This window comes from Manduca sexta, chromosome 16 (assembly GCF_014839805.1).
Source record: "Manduca sexta isolate Smith_Timp_Sample1 chromosome 16, JHU_Msex_v1.0, whole genome shotgun sequence".
Lineage (NCBI taxonomy): Eukaryota > Metazoa > Arthropoda > Insecta > Lepidoptera > Sphingidae > Manduca > Manduca sexta.
Window position 1 is genome coordinate 7,463,656 of NC_051130.1, and position 16,385 is coordinate 7,480,040.

Sequence of the window (16,385 nt, forward strand, 5' to 3'; positions counted from 1 at the left end):
TAATAAAGTTATTATTTTATTCGATAAGACATTCACAATCTGAAAACCAGAGGCAATTAATATCTGCTGTTAAGGCAATTTATGAACGCTAAAGTAAATAAATTATCTATATTTATCTTAACCAGCGAATAACATTTTTCTCGCCAACAAGTCGTTGATTATCCCGCGACGTCTAGAATATCCTACTAAATAAAAATATTCCAATATAATGTATTAGTTACACTTCCTATAGTTAATTACTCATAATAGTGCAGTAAATCGTCAAGTCTTGTAATTGATTAACCTAAATAGTGGTCATGTACAATAATCACGTTGCAAGATGTGTTCGTCGACTTTCCGAAACTACAATTTTAACCTTCAGATCTACTCATAATTCGCTCTTTAATACAATTTAGAACCAAAAATCACATTTTTAGCCAACTGCGATATATTCAACAGAATTAAACAAGTAACACTAAATATCTTCCAATCATTTAACAATTATTATTAAATGCATGTATTTAGGCGTCAGTGGCCCAAAAATGATCGAGACAATACAATAATCTTCATTGCTGTTACATTGCACATTACACAACCTCAACATCCACCATACATTTATTCAATACTTAAGAAATGGTTCATTCCATCTAGAATACACGGAATTAGAAGAAACTCAGTCAAGAAATCACGCCCCCGATATATATATAGGAATGTACTTAGATATGACACAGCCATGTACTAAGATGACGACACTACCAAAAACATGATTTTTGTTTGCAGCAATGACAGCTTGTGATGAGTGAATATTACGAAGCATCATAACATGGAGCCAAATAAATCTTAAAATTGATATTACGGCGGCCAGCCATAAGCCAAGTTAAATAGCCATAGATTATTCTAGTGCGATCCAATGAGGATGATTACGTGAAATAAGTATTATTAGTTAACGGTGCCATTTAAGGGCCACTGTATCCATATTCACTAACCTACATATACGACTCATTGGCTGTGAAATACTAAGCACTCGATACCGTCAATGATTGTTAAGCGAGATAATTTCGATTTGATATAATATACAAAGAGCACTATGATACGCGTTGTTAAACAGTATGATTTAGTTCAATACTCGTCCTCTTCAGGCGGGTGGGGGTTGTCGCCGTCGATCTCTTCTGGAGGCGCGAATCCGTCCTGCAAACACATTTAATAACATTAAACCATCGGCAAAGTGTGTGCACTAGTCAAGCATTTGCCTACCCCATCGAGGACGAAAGGCCTGTTAAGTATTAAGATCGTCGACTAGACGAGTATCGAAGTGCGCTGAATCGGATTATCTGCATTTGTGGTAATTTGAACCTGTGCATTCTAAAGCTACGCAGTTTTACAGTATAGGAACTGATGCGACTAAGTAAAGTTCGGGGAGTCTAGTCGGCGATAGCCGCTAGAAACCTCGATAGTGTTTATAACAAAATTATAGAAGCCGAGAAACGTCAGACTTCTTTATTGGCAAAATTCGCGCTAATGAGTTTACATACTTTCAGATAGTTGTAGCCGTGTAGGTAAAAGGCTGATGCCCTAAACCTTAAAAACAACTTGAATTATTCGGCCGTATTGACCTGAATTCTCTAAAAGAATTTACATCTACACATAACTATATTTGAACTTCTCGAAAATAAATTGTAGTAAAAATATTTAAAATAAAGGCCTCGACTTTTTATAAATAAAACCGAAAAATTTAACACAACACGACTTCGAACGCGAGCAAAGTAATATAAAAATTCATTGTTAACTTTACAAAAAATTCAGCGCCGCGTAACACAAATGCCTTCAATACGCCAGACACAATTTTACACTTCATTAGTTATAGTAACAATTATTTGAGCTACATTTTTTCCCCATGACGCACGTAGATATTAATGGGGAAAAAGGTGTTGCCGTCTACAGCAAAGAGCAGCGGACTATAAATAAACACCATACTAATACAAAGTGAGGGCAGTAAAATTTTATTTAAGTGTAACAAACAAACATTTGGGTTTATTTTGCCAATCTCCTCTGAAAGATCCAATCCTGGGAAAAAACGTTTGAGAAACTCCCACATATAACAAATTCGAAATTATAGTTAAACCGTAATTGTTTAAAATGACAAAAGGATACACACCTCAGTTGCATATAAAATATCGAGAATCTTCTGAACAATGGGAGCGTTCTGTTGTTCTTCCATTTCCTGACAGATCACTTCTATGTCCCGGAGTTTTCCAAAATAGAAATCCCTTTCTTTCTCAAGACCATCAACTGTTGCTTTTAATTCATTTAACTGTGTAGAGAGAATATTTTTATAAGAAAATATAACATTTTTATTATTACTTATAAATTACATGTGATACATAAAATGACTTACCTGATGATTAAGCTCATCAATTACTTTGGAGTCCCCCTTCGCACTTTGATTTAATCTTGACAGATTTACTGGGGGAGATCTGACTGTGCTGTTAGCTTTTCCAACTGGCAAAATAAAAGTAAATGTTAATTTAAATGCCTAATGTAAAATATATAACCAAATATGTGTTAGTAGCTCAAATTTTCAATAATGGTAAATATAATGTATAAAATACTTTAAACACTAATATAGTATTCTATGAAATTAACATCACAAGTGATGGGTGCATGAAATAATAAAACAAAAGATAACTAAAGGATAGTGACATGCAGTGTACACACTAGTATGAACAGGTGCAACACAGTGAAATATTCATCTACATATTAATATTTACACTTTAAATTTACTTATATGTACATTTAAATTTATATATTCAACCATATACTTCACAGATATGCCTAATTACTTAAATTGGACTGAGAATAATATAAAAAAAATCATAACTAATAATTAAAGTGCAATGGTCCCAATATAAAATAATAAAATATTTTGTTATCACTTTAATAAAGCTTATGTTTTCCTCATAAGCAAAATAATTATAAAAGCAACATGTAATACTGTTAAATACAATCAATGTAAAGAAAACAAAATAGTACTGGTTTGGGGTCTAGCGGCGACTTTAGCAACGGGTGCTGTCGGTTTCTTAGCGGCTGCGGCGGCCCGCGGGGCAGATGAGCCCCCGTGCCCCATGGGCAGACCCTCGCGTTGCGCCACCGCGTCATATTCTGTGCCTCCATAGTTGGCGTCAAAGAATTTCTTGAACCATTGCAAAAACTCAAAGTTATCTTGGAAACGACCCTTCACCAGTTTGTCAATGGGTACTATCTACAAAAGAAAAAAGTGAAAAGATAAACAAAAAGTATAAACAATGTCTACAAAAAGTGCTGGCTACCTGCACGGGAGTCTTATATCTAAAGATAGACATTTACCACACTTAGAAATGATGAGATGCAACATGTCACGGGCTTAGAATTTACTGTGCTGGTAAGTAATAGTAAGTTGATGAGATTTCTGAGTGTGGTATGTGAGTTGTGTGCATTACGGTATGTTTCAGATGCGTACTGCCAGAGTGCTGCATGGGCGCGGGGCGTCGTGTACGCGTCGGCACCTGGCCTATACCACCGCCACACAACGGCACACCGGACTCGCAAGCCCCTGACCCAATAGTGATACCGCCGCGCGCATCGAAAGCGTCATACTCCCGCCCATCATAGTTAGCATCAAAAAACTTTTTAAACCATTGTAAAAACTCAAAATTATCTTGAAATCTGCCCTTTATCAGCTTGTCCACTGGTATTACCTATAAAGTTACATGTTTTTAATATATTGATGTTCATTATTGTATGATGACTCAATTGTTTTCATCACTCATTATCAAACAATTTATCATCTACCTCAATCCATTTGTAAACCTTAGCGCTATATGAGTAACTCTCCAAAACTTGCGTTTTTTTCATTATAAATTTCATCAAACACTTACAACTAGTATAAAATTTTGTTGTGCACTTTATATAATAATGAAATGTATACCTTATCAACTCCCATTTTTTTAAATCCTGCTTGTAATATTTTAAAGTTTTGTATATATTCATGTTCGAGATTTGTCTTGAACTTGATCCTCTTCATGGGTACACTGCCAGGGAACAACATGTCCATGAACTGACAGTACGCAGCTCCTGTGCATAACTCCTCAATCTTGGCGAAATTCGACTGCAAGCAGTCGTTCACCCACGCCAACATATCATGCCGCGACAGATTCTCTGACGTTACGTTCGTTGAATACACATTCACTGCCATCTTGTCTGCTTATTTTTTGTCTAAAACGAAACATTACCGGCACTTATAATAGTGAGGAATGTTAAGAGACCGGCTAACCACCGGCAGCAATGCGACTCGGAAAAAGAAAGCCGATCTAAAAATAGGTCGTGGTGGTATCCGTAGATTCGAGAAGCCACGTAAAATTATTACTTGCATTAACACAATATTACACTTACTTACAAACTGCCAGGCATCACAAATTAAGTTGTTATAAAAAAAATATAACAGTAAACGTCCTAGGTAGCGGATGTGGTGATATGACAGGGGACGAGTCTAGACGACTCATCAAAATCAGTCGCACCGCATGACGAATGATTCAAATAAAGTTTTATGCGTTCGAATTAAATCTAACAATGCTCACCTCCAATTTAAGCCTTATGAGATTAATCTTTTCTTCAATTCTGCATATATTTAGTTGAGCAAACTAATGAAAAACGTTAGATTTTTGTCCAAAAAACTCGCCTCGTTCTTTCCGACTTATCATAGACAAGACAAACAACTTTTTGACACTTATTTTTTTAACTACTGCTACACCCACACATTAGAACAATATTGCTTGACGTGAAGGTAGGTTCAGTCTAATTAATTGAATTTGACATACGAGAATTAATGTTGCCAACAAAATAGTGTAGAATTAATAGAAAGAAGTAAATGTACGCACCGATCGACAAAGTAGATAGGTAGGTAGGTAACCTTCAGACTTCAGTGATCAGTCTAAATTCGCAGCTCTGCGCGTAGGTTGATACTACGTATTTAGTAGGTACCTACAGGATTGTTTATCACTTATCAGCTGTTAATTGTCAGATGATTAGACATGTCGACATATATTATCTAAAAATAAAATTCGTGTTATCAATACTTGCTAACAAAATCATGAATAATAATTTTAAGGATTCGTTATTTTCGATTTAATTTTATGTAGTTGTTTCGTTGTTGTACTACAGTGTAATGAGTGTATCGCTTCGTAGTAATTTGTTATCGTTTACAGTATGCAGGTATTAAAATAATCTAGAATCACTTATTTCAGATTTCAAAATGACTGAAAGTGTACGGTCACTTACGAACAATGAACCAAGTGTTAATGTTATTAGCGAATTACCAGGGAAGAAGTTTAATATTACAGTGGACATTAGTATATTCCTAGTTATGTTAAGTTTGGCACTTACAGGTAAATATTTTTTTTGTTTAATTATAAATATAATAATTTTGCGCACAGGGACATCAAATATTTTTCTTTTCAATTATTTTGAGAATTTGATAAGTATATACGAAATGTTTATAATTGTAATGTTTATACACTTTGACTGCGACGCTAAAATAATAAGACTATCACAATCACTGTTATCAGTATTATTATTGCCGTTTTTGCTTCAATGTGCGATTTGCATAATTTAAAACAGTGCCGGGTCACAGGCCGGATGCGTTTCGCGCGCGTGTAAATCCTACTATGCACTGCAGTCAACGTAAAAACAAACACTATACCTACGCAAAAACTTATCAAAGACAGAATATTAGTTCTTACCAATTATTTGAGTTGTTATATATAATTATATAATGTCAACACCAACGCAACCTAACAATAGAAATGCGGAGAAATATGCCTACCTACTCGCATATCTGTTCATATAAGTATTTATAATGACAGTAACATCACTGGGCCCTTATTCTGTACGATGGTGTAAACGCGTAACGCAGCTGTGTCATGTTATCTTCAAGAAATGTGCGTGGAATGGTATTCTCCTAAACATGATGCGTTGTGTTACGTGCTTGTTACACGCTGTTTAAATAACGTGCGGGATAGAGAATAAGGCCCCTGAAGATGTAATATTGTTATAAGCCCGAATGGGTTGTCTTTATTAAGATAGATCAAATATTTTTTCTATCCTCTTGTGTCCAGCGTGTGAAATAGGTGTAATACGTTGCCGTAGTAACTAAGAGGACTAAACCAGAACTGGCTTTAGAGGGGGAAAGCTGGGTACCCGCCCTGGGAGATACATTAGTTATTTCCCAAATAATATCTCTATTTTTGTAATGTTGGCAGTTGCATAGTGTGGGCTTTTGCATCCTGAGGTCGACCCAAATTTACCGCTTCCCTGAATGTTTCACGAGCGGAACAAGTCGCTCACCTGCCGATAAATACTTACCACAAAATATGTCCATAGGCCGTAACAAGAAGCGAATTTATTTATTTTGAATTCAAAATTACTGAAACGCGTTAATTTTTACTTATTCTATGATATTACGGACAAATGACGCTGGCTACGATGTCCCCCAAGCCTAATAAAAACAAAACAAGCTACAACAAAACTGCTTGCAAAATTCTTTTTGCTAGAAAAGAAATAGTAACCTACCTACCAGGGCCTCATGTTTACAGCGAGACTAAACCGACGTTATATCAGTCCAGAGATTAATTCTGATTGTCGATAAATTTAGGCGTCGCGTCATTTTGAAAGTTTGTGCATATACAACTAAAGTGTTTTTTTTTTATTTATGGGTTAAAGGAAATGAGTGTCCATAAAACTAGATGCGGAATATAATTTATGGAGTAATAAGCTAGAAAGTTTTATAGAGAGATGTAAAGCTAAGTTACAAAAACGTGCCTGTAAAGTTTTAATCGCGAGACAAGAACAAAACATGAATAATGCTACTAAGTAAATCATATTTTGTATGTTTTATTTTAGGTGCAGCGATAACTAACATTATCTTCTATAGGACGTGTGTGCATGCACTTAACTACCCAAGAGACGAGTGCAAAGTATTTCTTTCACTGGACAAAAATAATGAAACCCAACGTTTGGAAAAGGAGGTTCAACAATATGCGACATTTATAATGACTGTGAAAGGTATTATCGAATCATTGGCCCCGGCTGTATTGTCTCTCTTCCTTGGTGTCTGGTCTGATACACACGGAAGAAAACCTTTAATCGTATGGCCGTTGTTTGGTGAGTAATTGTAGTAAACAATTGTGTAGAAATTTGATAGGGACCTAGACCTTTAAAAGTGCCAAATTTTACTGTGTTTTAGCAATATCCTTGCAACTGATCATTTTGAACAAAGGACTAAATCTACACTACTATATAAAGCTGAAGAGTTTGTTTGTTTGTTTGTTTGTTTGAACGCGCTAATCTCAGGAACTACCAGTCCAAACTGAAAAATTATTTTTGCTTTGGATAGCTCTTTGTTCGTGGAGTGCTATAGGCTATATATCATCACGCTATACCCAATAGGAGTGGAGCAGTAATGGCTAATCTCAGGAACTACCGGTCCAAACTGAAAAATTCTTTTTGCGTTGGATAGCCCTTTGTTCGTGGAGTGCTATAGGCTATATATCATCACGCTATACCCAATAGGAGCGGAGCAGTAATGGCTAATCTCAGGAACTACCGATTCGACCTGAAAAATTCTTTTTGTGTTGAATAGCCCTTTGTTTGTGGAGTGCTCTAAGTTATATATCATCACGCTATGACCAATAGGAGCGGAGCAGTAATGGCTAATCTCAGGAACTACCCCTTTGAACTGAAAAATTCGTTTTGTGTTGGATAGCCCTTTATTTGTGGGGTGCTATAGGCTGTATATCATCACGCTATGACCAATAGGAGCGGAGCAGTAATGAAACATGTTGCAAATACGGGGACAATTTATTAGTTTTGAGAGCTTCCGTTGCGTGCGCTGCGTAAAAGGTTTAAAGTTATGCAACAATGATGTATGACGAGATTGTTCCTCTTAAAAAGTTCTAAAGAAATATATTATAAAACAAAGTCCCCCGCTGCATCCGTCTGACTGAACGTCTTAAACTCAAAAACTTTGAAACCCTGGGAAGATCATAGGCTCCCGGGAAACTACTACTTTTATAATGGAAAACTTTAGCCTGAAAAACTTAACAACGCGGGCGGAGCCGCGAGCAAAAGCTAGTGTATTATAATATTAAAAAAATCTATAACGATCTTCCGTGAACTGCCCCATTCTAAAACATAATTTGAATTAGCATCAACATTTATGAGGTGATAAATCAGAATGAATTTGTATTTATATATAAACTAAATTAACACATAATATTTTCTTCGAGTAAAAAAATTAAAACTTTTGATTAGATATCATTAGCCGAACCCACTACTGCTTTTAAGTCGTCGACTGCGCCGTGAAGGCTGTTTTGTTCTATCAAAACTTATATTCCTCTTTGTTGTTTTTGAGGTAAAAAAAATCTACGTCTTATACTTCTCTGAGTATTTTCATAAACGAGTTTTGTTAAACACGTTCTTTGCTAATAATACGTACCGACTCACGCCTTTTATCCTTGACGGGTAGGCATGATATGATAGGGTGCGAGCCTATGGCTATATCGGGCACAAATTCTAGATTCCTGGCTGATACTGAAGTAGAAAAATCACTTTGCCCGATCCGGGAATCGATCCCAAGATCTCAGCCTTGTAGTCGCACAGTGATACTATACCGCCAAGGCAGTCCTTTGTTAATAACTTTAACATATTTATTTAGGTATTGTTTAATAAACTTCGTATACTGTTATCTATTCTTTGTTCGGAACTCTCTAAAAGCGTATTTATGACAAATTATTATGTACTATAAATATATCACAAACAACAATCCGCAAACCACTAACGGGAGATACCTTAATACCAACACAAGAATGGCTGAAATGAGTACCTAGTCACTAGTCGGTATCGTTCTTTTTGTCGGTGTACATAAGATGCGCCTGTTATAGAACCTGGCTTGAGTGGCTCTACCCTTATATAATAATAATATCAGCCCTGTATTATAATAAAGACCCACTGCTGGGCACGGGCCTCCCCTACTACTGAAAGGGTTTAGGTCTTTATCCACCACGCTGACCTAGTGAGGTTTGGTAAACATCACAATCCCTCAAAATTCCTAAAAAGAATTTCTTAGGTATGTAGGTTTAGTTAGTTAGAGGTGTGTGTCTTTGGGTTTTGTACCTGCGGATATTCGTCTCAGCCAGTCCTTTCCACACCCAACTAGCCTTATTAAATGACTCTTAGATACTTAACGCGATAAATGGTAGGCCAAATCGCTATAGCTTACGTTCCAGCTCAATTCCTAGTCAAGGATGAGAGAGCGGATAGCCCGCGTCGATATAGGTTATTCAATCAACTTCACGAACTTTTGCATTTTTATAATGTTTAATTTGTAGATAATGTATATGTACTGACCTATTATGTCTGGCAAACTATTTGTAAAATGTTATTAATCAAATACAGAAGTCATGATGATATGTCACGCACGTATAATTGCAGAACATTGTTACTCAAGAGTAGGTTACTAATAAAATTTAACTAAGTAGCATAAATTACACTTCGAAATGTTTATAAGTTTAGGATGCACACACGTTTTAAAATAATATATATGTGTATCGAGGTTTCAAATTGTATTGTAACAGGCATATTCCTTTACAAAGGGTGTTCGAAAAATATTATTTTCGCTATTTTATTAGATATATAACTTAAGTTACAGGATTTTAGTTAAATATTCTTAGTTGTAACGTGGTGTATGAGTTAGAAGTTAAAAAAAAAGCATTGCTAGCACCGTAACTTACTCCTTCGGCAATACCTAATAAATATTTAGTATTCTTTCATTCGATGTAATAACCTTGGTCTGAATTTATTTTAGGAAACAAACGTAAAGTAGTGCGAAGCTCCGCTATTAGGTTGTTACCCAAATTTTAGCCATATGCAAAAGCATACAGGGTTGTAATTTAATTGTTATTGGTTTTCATTGCCACCACAGTGTCCGTCATGCGGAAAATTTCGTACGCAAATTACAATTTTTTTATATCTAATTATCCAACAATAGAGTTGAAAATGGCGTGCAAGCGACAGTTGCACAAATATTTATCATGTGTGTACTGTGTATACGTGTGTGACAAATGACGTTCGGTCGAGTTTGTCCGCGCGCACCTCTCACGTTTTTTTTTACCAAATATATAATGTTATTGAAACCTTATTGTGGGACAAAGTCATGAATATGTTTTCCTGTTTTACGTCAAGTGGTTTACTTCACATATTATCTAAAACGTGAATGAATTGAATTGAGTGAAACTTAATGAAAATAAATAACATATCTCTTAATGTATGCGAAAACATAAAGGTAAAACTATTTCCGTCATTTAAAGGGAATCCCATGAAGCATTGTATATTCAAAAGCGTTGGATACACCGAATACCGTTATAAATAGTCGGCACAAAAATATTATGAGTCACCATAACACACACCACAACAGCGAGTATGCAATGCGAAGTTTCGCACACTTGTCTCTAGAGTCTAGGACGTTTTCATACAGGTAGATACATACATAATATGTGATCTGAATATCTATGTATTTTAATTGCAAACGTGTAGACTGTCCAGGGATTTGTGCTAATGATACGTAATATTAATTTGTATTATGTGTTGCTCGCGGCTTTGCCTGCGTTAAAAGCCTTTCCTGCTAAAAGGGTCCCTAACAAAACATAACACCAACTGTACATTGCGTCATCTACTTAAAATATTAGATAATAAATTCAAACATTTACCACTGGATAAGGTAACCGGGATAAAGGATTCATGTGTGAATCCAAGCCCTAATCTATTCGTAATAAATTTCATCCAAATCCGTTCAATGGTTACCTGGTTTACTTCCATCAAACATTATACGTTTCCACAAACATTGGTATTTATAATATTAGTAAGAACCAAGATAAGATTGTATACATTAACATTGATTTTACATTATTGATTTTGACGACAATATAAAGCACATCATATTATCAATTCTTATTATTTACTAGTTGTGCCCACAATGTCGTCTGCATGCATATGGATTTATCTCAACCTATCTCAAATTCGTCCAGATACACCTCCCCGTAACACATGCTCCTCGCGACACACGTTGCCAGTGGTATCCGACTACTCGTATTTCTATTTCCTTATTTACGTTAATTTATTTTATAAATTTATTGGTTCGATGTAGATGGTAAGAATTAGTTCCTGGGCTCACGTTGGGCTAAACATAATCCGCCTTAAAACGGGCTTGGAAAAAGTGACCTTTTTAAAGGTTTTAAAAATAAACTAGGGTAGACCATGATTCTGTTGTGTCCTTCACATTAAACTTGTTTTGTACTTTTCGATTTGAGTCCGAGATGGACTGCTCTACAACGCGACTAGTCAGCCTCGTGCTACCGTAGATGTCATAAGCGAGTTGTGATGACATTAAAGACTGGTCTTCCACATAACTCAGTTAAAGAAGCGTTCCACAAAGGCACATGATAATTATCTCAACTAACTTAATATTTTGTTTAGTAACTTAGTGAGTTGGGATGATGATTGTAACTCAAACTCTTGTACAAAGCCACCTATCTACATATGTATATGCGTTCTATATGACTCCTATGGGGTTTTGGTCGGTATTTTGATGTATGATTTTTTAGGGGTGATATTCGAACAGGAAGCTTCATGTTTTTCGACTGTCTGAATGTTTATTCCCGGACCAGTTTATTGAACTTACCAAAAAACTAATTTTGTTGCATCAAATAAGATTTCGAGTATTGAAATTCCATTTTTGAAACAGAAAATTTCTGTTCTTAAATCAATTGTCCTTTAAAAATAACGTCTTGCAGACTGCGGCTGAATGAGTTGACGAAATTATAATAACATGGTTTAAATTCCTGATTTTGTTTATTTTAGGTACAGCTATTACTTCAATGCTTGTAGTTCTCTACACTATGCTGGATAACTTTGGGCCATGGTGGTTTATAGTGACAGTAATACCCTATTCTCTAACTGGAGGCTTGACTATTATGTTTACTGGGGCATATTGCAACCTCAGTGACGTCACGACTGAGGAAAATCGATCTTTAAGGTAGATATGTAATTTGTAGTATATACTGTGTGGCGGTGTGATGCCCCCGTGCCTCGGAAAGCGCGTAAAGCCGTTGGTCCTGCGCATCATCTCTCTGTGGTGTTATCTGATTGCCATATCACCGGACAATAAGAGTGAAGGAATAGAGAGTGCACCTGTGTATTGCACACACACTTGTGCACTATAATGTCTCCTGCGTACTTGGCTGATCTCCGTTGAGATTCACCGCCGTGGCCGAAATTCGCTTAGGTATCACCAGTGTGTCCTGTGTACGCATCTTTAACGCCTATGAATGCAATGTTATTTTAAAATCGAAATTTCTAGGACGTGTAATAAATTAAATGTAATGTGGAACAGGTAAAGTACCAGTAAGCCCCAAAGGTCACTGAACAATTTCATAACAACATTTTAACTAATACGCTTTAGAAGTAGAGTATGTGGATCCTTTGTTATATTTTTTTGTTAAAACATTGCTATGGAAACAAAATTATACAGACGATTCAAAGTTTTGATTCTGTTCAGCTACTTATGTGGCTGACTGTACCTTTTGCACATTTGTAATATGTGTAATGTTGGTACATCCATTGACATAGTTACGGATTTTAGTAGGGGGAAGGGCTTTTGGCGCAGATGACGGTACCAAATATATTCGCCAAATTTACGACAGACCTACAACAGCACCCGAGGCCTTTAAACACCAGGCTTTTTCTTGGGCATGCACCAGTCACCTTTGCTCCTCTTCCCCCTACTGAACTACGCCTACGCCTATGTATACCCTGTAGCCGCGCAGAAAGTTCTTGCATCAGAGCATGGCATTGACTTGTTACAAAAAATGTTATGTGCATAATACCTTATAAATAAAGCATGAATGTTCCTCCGCGCTTTTGATAGAATATTTTATTTTGAATAACCAGAACAAAACAAAATATTGTTATGGAGTATTTTTTTTAGGATGACAATATTGCAAGCAGCTGTATCGGCTGGTATAGTAGTTGGCTCATTATTAAGCCCGCATGTCATCAGGGCAGTTGGGAATGTGTATCTACTGCTTATTGGAACTTTTTTGAATGTATTAGCGTACGCAATTACAAATATATGCCTTGTAGAATCCATAACGGGCGCCATCCAGGTACGTAACAAATTGTTTTTTTTTGTTCATACATATAAGAAAATAAGCTTCTGGTGTACGAAAAATAATTCATGCTCATATTGATAAAAATATTATTCAACATTGATCTCGTTATTGGTGGAACATTGGTCTTATTGTTCGAGGCGATCTCTACCAGACAACCATTGGATGGGGATGATAAAAATAGTTGAAAGGACGTACGTAAAAATATAAATACTGTAATAGTTTCATTAAAGACAATTTTAGGTGTTTTTGAAAATTTTAAAGTACCAAAATATTTCTTATATATCTTATTGAATTAAACTCAAGCATATATAGGAGCAGATGCACGGAATCAAACATTTTAGTAGTATTTTCATTATGTATGTATCTGTAATGAGGTTGTTAGTGCAATCTGTATTGTAGACCGCGAGTATGAAGTTATATCTAATCTATTTAGTTTCTAAAAAAGTGTTGAGTCATAAAAGATATCTGACTCACCATAATTATACACGTCCTATTTGAACTTGGCGTTGACGTAAGCATTTTTTATAGTTTATTGTTGAAGATAACTTAGGAACTATCCGGAAATTCCATGCATGATGAACAAGAACAACCAACAGAACACACAAAAGCCCAATATATCCCGTTTGTTCTAAAAGAGTATTCTAAAAAAATTCTTTATAGTATATGTATTCTATAAAATTTTTCAACACTTTCCCGAAAAAAAACAGACAGTTTGAAACGCTAAAAGAAAAATTTGTTTACATCCATTTTTAATGAACATTGGAAATTTTAAACTACCAAAATATATTTTTTTAAATAGGGTGTTTGACATTTTTTAAAAATGTATGTACAATGATAGTGGACTATTTGACTGTACACTGGCAGCGTTCATTTTGGGTATATTTATTGTTGAAATATGGCCAATTTATTAAAAATCCGTGATGTTATTTATAAAGTCGGGCTAGAATGCGTTGTCATGTGTCATTATCCCTGTATGTCGTCATCGCACATATACAAACATTTGTGACAGTTGTGGCACCTAACTTGCATCCAGAGTCTGCACCTAACAACAAAACAAATTGTTTCGATTTATATCTGTTACTTTTTCCGCAAAAATAAATGGGGGCAGCATATAAATATTGTCCGGTACCTTTTAAAAACTCGCCACTACATAATTCCGATAAAATGTTTATTCATGTGCCATAATCAAAAGATTTAACAAAAAAGTGGTTGTCTTTATCACGACGAGATATAAAATAAAATATACGTCGAATAAATCAACGATCTATTTTTGTAAAGATCATTTCAATATAAGTTTATAGTTGTATATAGTATTATAAATTTTGTTGTCATCTAAAAATATATGTTTTAATATGTCAAATATAAAATGTGTGTTGAGGCAATTTTTTTGTAAACTCGGTTTTTTAAGGTTATGCATGCAAGGTGCATACTTAACGTGACCAGACGTCCCGTTTTGAACGGGAGCGTCCCTTTTTTCGGTAATCTGTCCCGGTGTCCCCAGAAAAAACTCGGGGATACAAAATTGTCCCGTTTTTCGAAACCGTGCGAAAATTTAATAGCCGACCGGGCTGCTACTTTTCTTCAACGCCTATGAATCTTTTCTCTAATTAATAAAATGTGGACATCTGAAAAAACTCAGTGACAGATTCCAGTTCTGAAAACGATGTTGATAACTAATGACAATATATAAAAAAAAAAACAGCTGTAGGTAATAAAACAAATTTGTTCTTCAGATAAATATAAATAAAACTGAACATTTGTATCTTACATTATATTTTTAATTAATAATTATCTAACAATCCAATCCTATCTTATTTTAATAATATTATGAATACAAAAGTTTGTAAAAAGGTTTGGATGTTTTGTATGTTTGTCAGACGTTTGGATGTTTTCAGAAGCAAACGCACAAAACAACTGAACGGATTTGTATAAAATTTTGTATTTACTCGTAGATCAGGTTTTGCTTCTTAATTTTATCTTTATAGTTGTTCGGGAAAACGCGTTTTCCCGAGTTTTCATACGTGCAACGCTCGGCCGCTGAAATACAAATTTTCTAATAAGCGTGTGTTATTTTTTTTCCATTGTTTTTTATGTTTGGTGTAAATAAAGCGATGTCCCGTTTTGAGACAAAAATAATTGGTCACGTTATGCATAGGTACTGCATGCCATCTGCTGTTCTATGTTTCACGCAAACGTTACTATATTGTTTTGCATGATGTAATGTTTATGTGCGATGTCGTTACTAGCAATGCATCGCTACGTTTTAAGCCCTGAGTGTTACAGATAAGAAATTCTAAATTTTAATGACGAAAATAAAATATTTACAATACATTCAAGACAAAAAATGTATTTTATAAATATTTTCGCCTGCTATTCTTTCTCCTGGAGCAGTTTTATTTTTTTTGGTTACACCAGTCAAACACCATGTTAATTTATTGTCTGTCTGATAGCCTTATATTAGTTGTAAGTAAAAGAAGGAGATGCACGGTTTCAAAAATGTTAGACGTATTTTCATTATATTTCTGTAGTGGGGTTGTTAATGCAATCTGTTTGAACGAACGAAGTTATATCTTATCTATTTAGTGTCTAAGAAAAAGTCTGTCGAGTCATGCAAGATATCTGATTCATAATTAGTTTTACGCGTCCTATTTGCACTTGGCGTTAAGCGGTTTTTAAATTTCATTGTTGAAGCCAATGACGTTTTACAAATAGACACGTCATACACTAACAAAATGGCACATAAAAACGGCGCACTATTTGCTATAGTCACGTACCTGTACATATGATTAAAAATTGGCTCGAAGAAGGAATAAAAATATGCAGCATACATTCGTTAGAAAAGGATATATGTACATCGACAGTTACGTAACAACGTTAGTGCCGCACGCTCATTAGCCGTAAAGTCGGGCAATTACCTTACTTTCCTCTTGCCAATATTGAGGTCGGACAACGTATCTATGTAATAAAAACATCTTAGATTGAAGCTTGCAAGGGATCTATCTGTAAATTCCATTTTGTCAAGATCTTAAAAAGAATATCAATGTCGTTCAGGGAGGGAGAGAGATAAAAAAACATCATGCTTGTCGAAATGAAAATTTAATGACGTATGATGAGCAAAAAGGAGCGACCGAACACACAAAAACCCAATAT

General features: G+C 35.3%; 2 protein-coding genes across 8 annotated transcripts in view; one reads left to right on the top strand and one right to left on the bottom strand.

Annotated features, from left to right (window-relative positions):
• LOC115447763 (microtubule-associated protein RP/EB family member 1) lies at positions 1–4,916 on the bottom strand. 4 transcript variants are annotated; one of them, XM_037439296.1, is made up of 6 exons: positions 4,893–4,916; positions 3,944–4,230; positions 3,476–3,713; positions 2,375–2,478; positions 2,135–2,290; positions 1–1,167 (listed from the first exon to the last, which is right to left on the bottom strand). In XM_037439296.1, the coding sequence occupies exons 2-6, from the start codon at positions 4,208–4,210 to the stop codon at positions 1,099–1,101; spliced, it is 834 nt and encodes a 277-aa protein (XP_037295193.1). In that variant the 5' UTR covers positions 4,211–4,230; positions 4,893–4,916; the 3' UTR covers positions 1–1,098. The 4 variants fall into 4 exon arrangements, with proteins under 4 accessions (XP_037295193.1, XP_037295190.1, XP_030030840.1 ...); XM_037439293.1 differs by lacking the exon at positions 4,893–4,916 and adding an exon at positions 4,593–4,750; XM_030174980.2 differs by lacking the exons at positions 3,476–3,713; positions 4,893–4,916 and adding exons at positions 3,010–3,238; positions 4,593–4,749.
• The window catches only part of LOC115447762 (proton-coupled folate transporter), a 24,062-nt gene continuing 12,582 nt past the window's right edge, over positions 4,906–16,385 (top strand). Inside the window, exons 1-5 of one of the 4 annotated variants that reach the window (XM_030174975.2) lie at positions 4,906–4,987; positions 5,259–5,399; positions 6,913–7,173; positions 11,926–12,100; positions 13,052–13,229. In XM_030174975.2, the coding sequence (XP_030030835.1) occupies positions 5,267–5,399; positions 6,913–7,173; positions 11,926–12,100; positions 13,052–13,229 (747 nt within the window). In that variant the 5' untranslated portion in view covers positions 4,906–4,987; positions 5,259–5,266. Of the gene's footprint in view, positions 4,992–5,056; positions 5,182–5,203; positions 5,400–6,912; positions 7,174–11,925; positions 12,101–13,051; positions 13,230–16,385 lie in introns of those variants that run through there. The other 3 variants (XM_030174974.2, XM_030174976.2, XM_030174978.2) reach the window with 3 other exon arrangements.

Coding starts and splice junctions, on each gene's coding strand:
- LOC115447763 (XM_037439296.1), bottom strand. CDS start 4,210: ATGGCAGTGAATGTGTATTCAACGAACGTAACGTCAGAGAATCTGTCG. Junction 2,291..2,374: donor TTGATGAGCTTAATCATCAG/GTAAGTCATTTT, acceptor CTCTCTACACAG/TTAAATGAATTAAAAGCAAC. Junction 1,168..2,134: donor ATATTTTATATGCAACTGAG/GTGTGTATCCTT, acceptor ATGTGTTTGCAG/GACGGATTCGCGCCTCCAGA.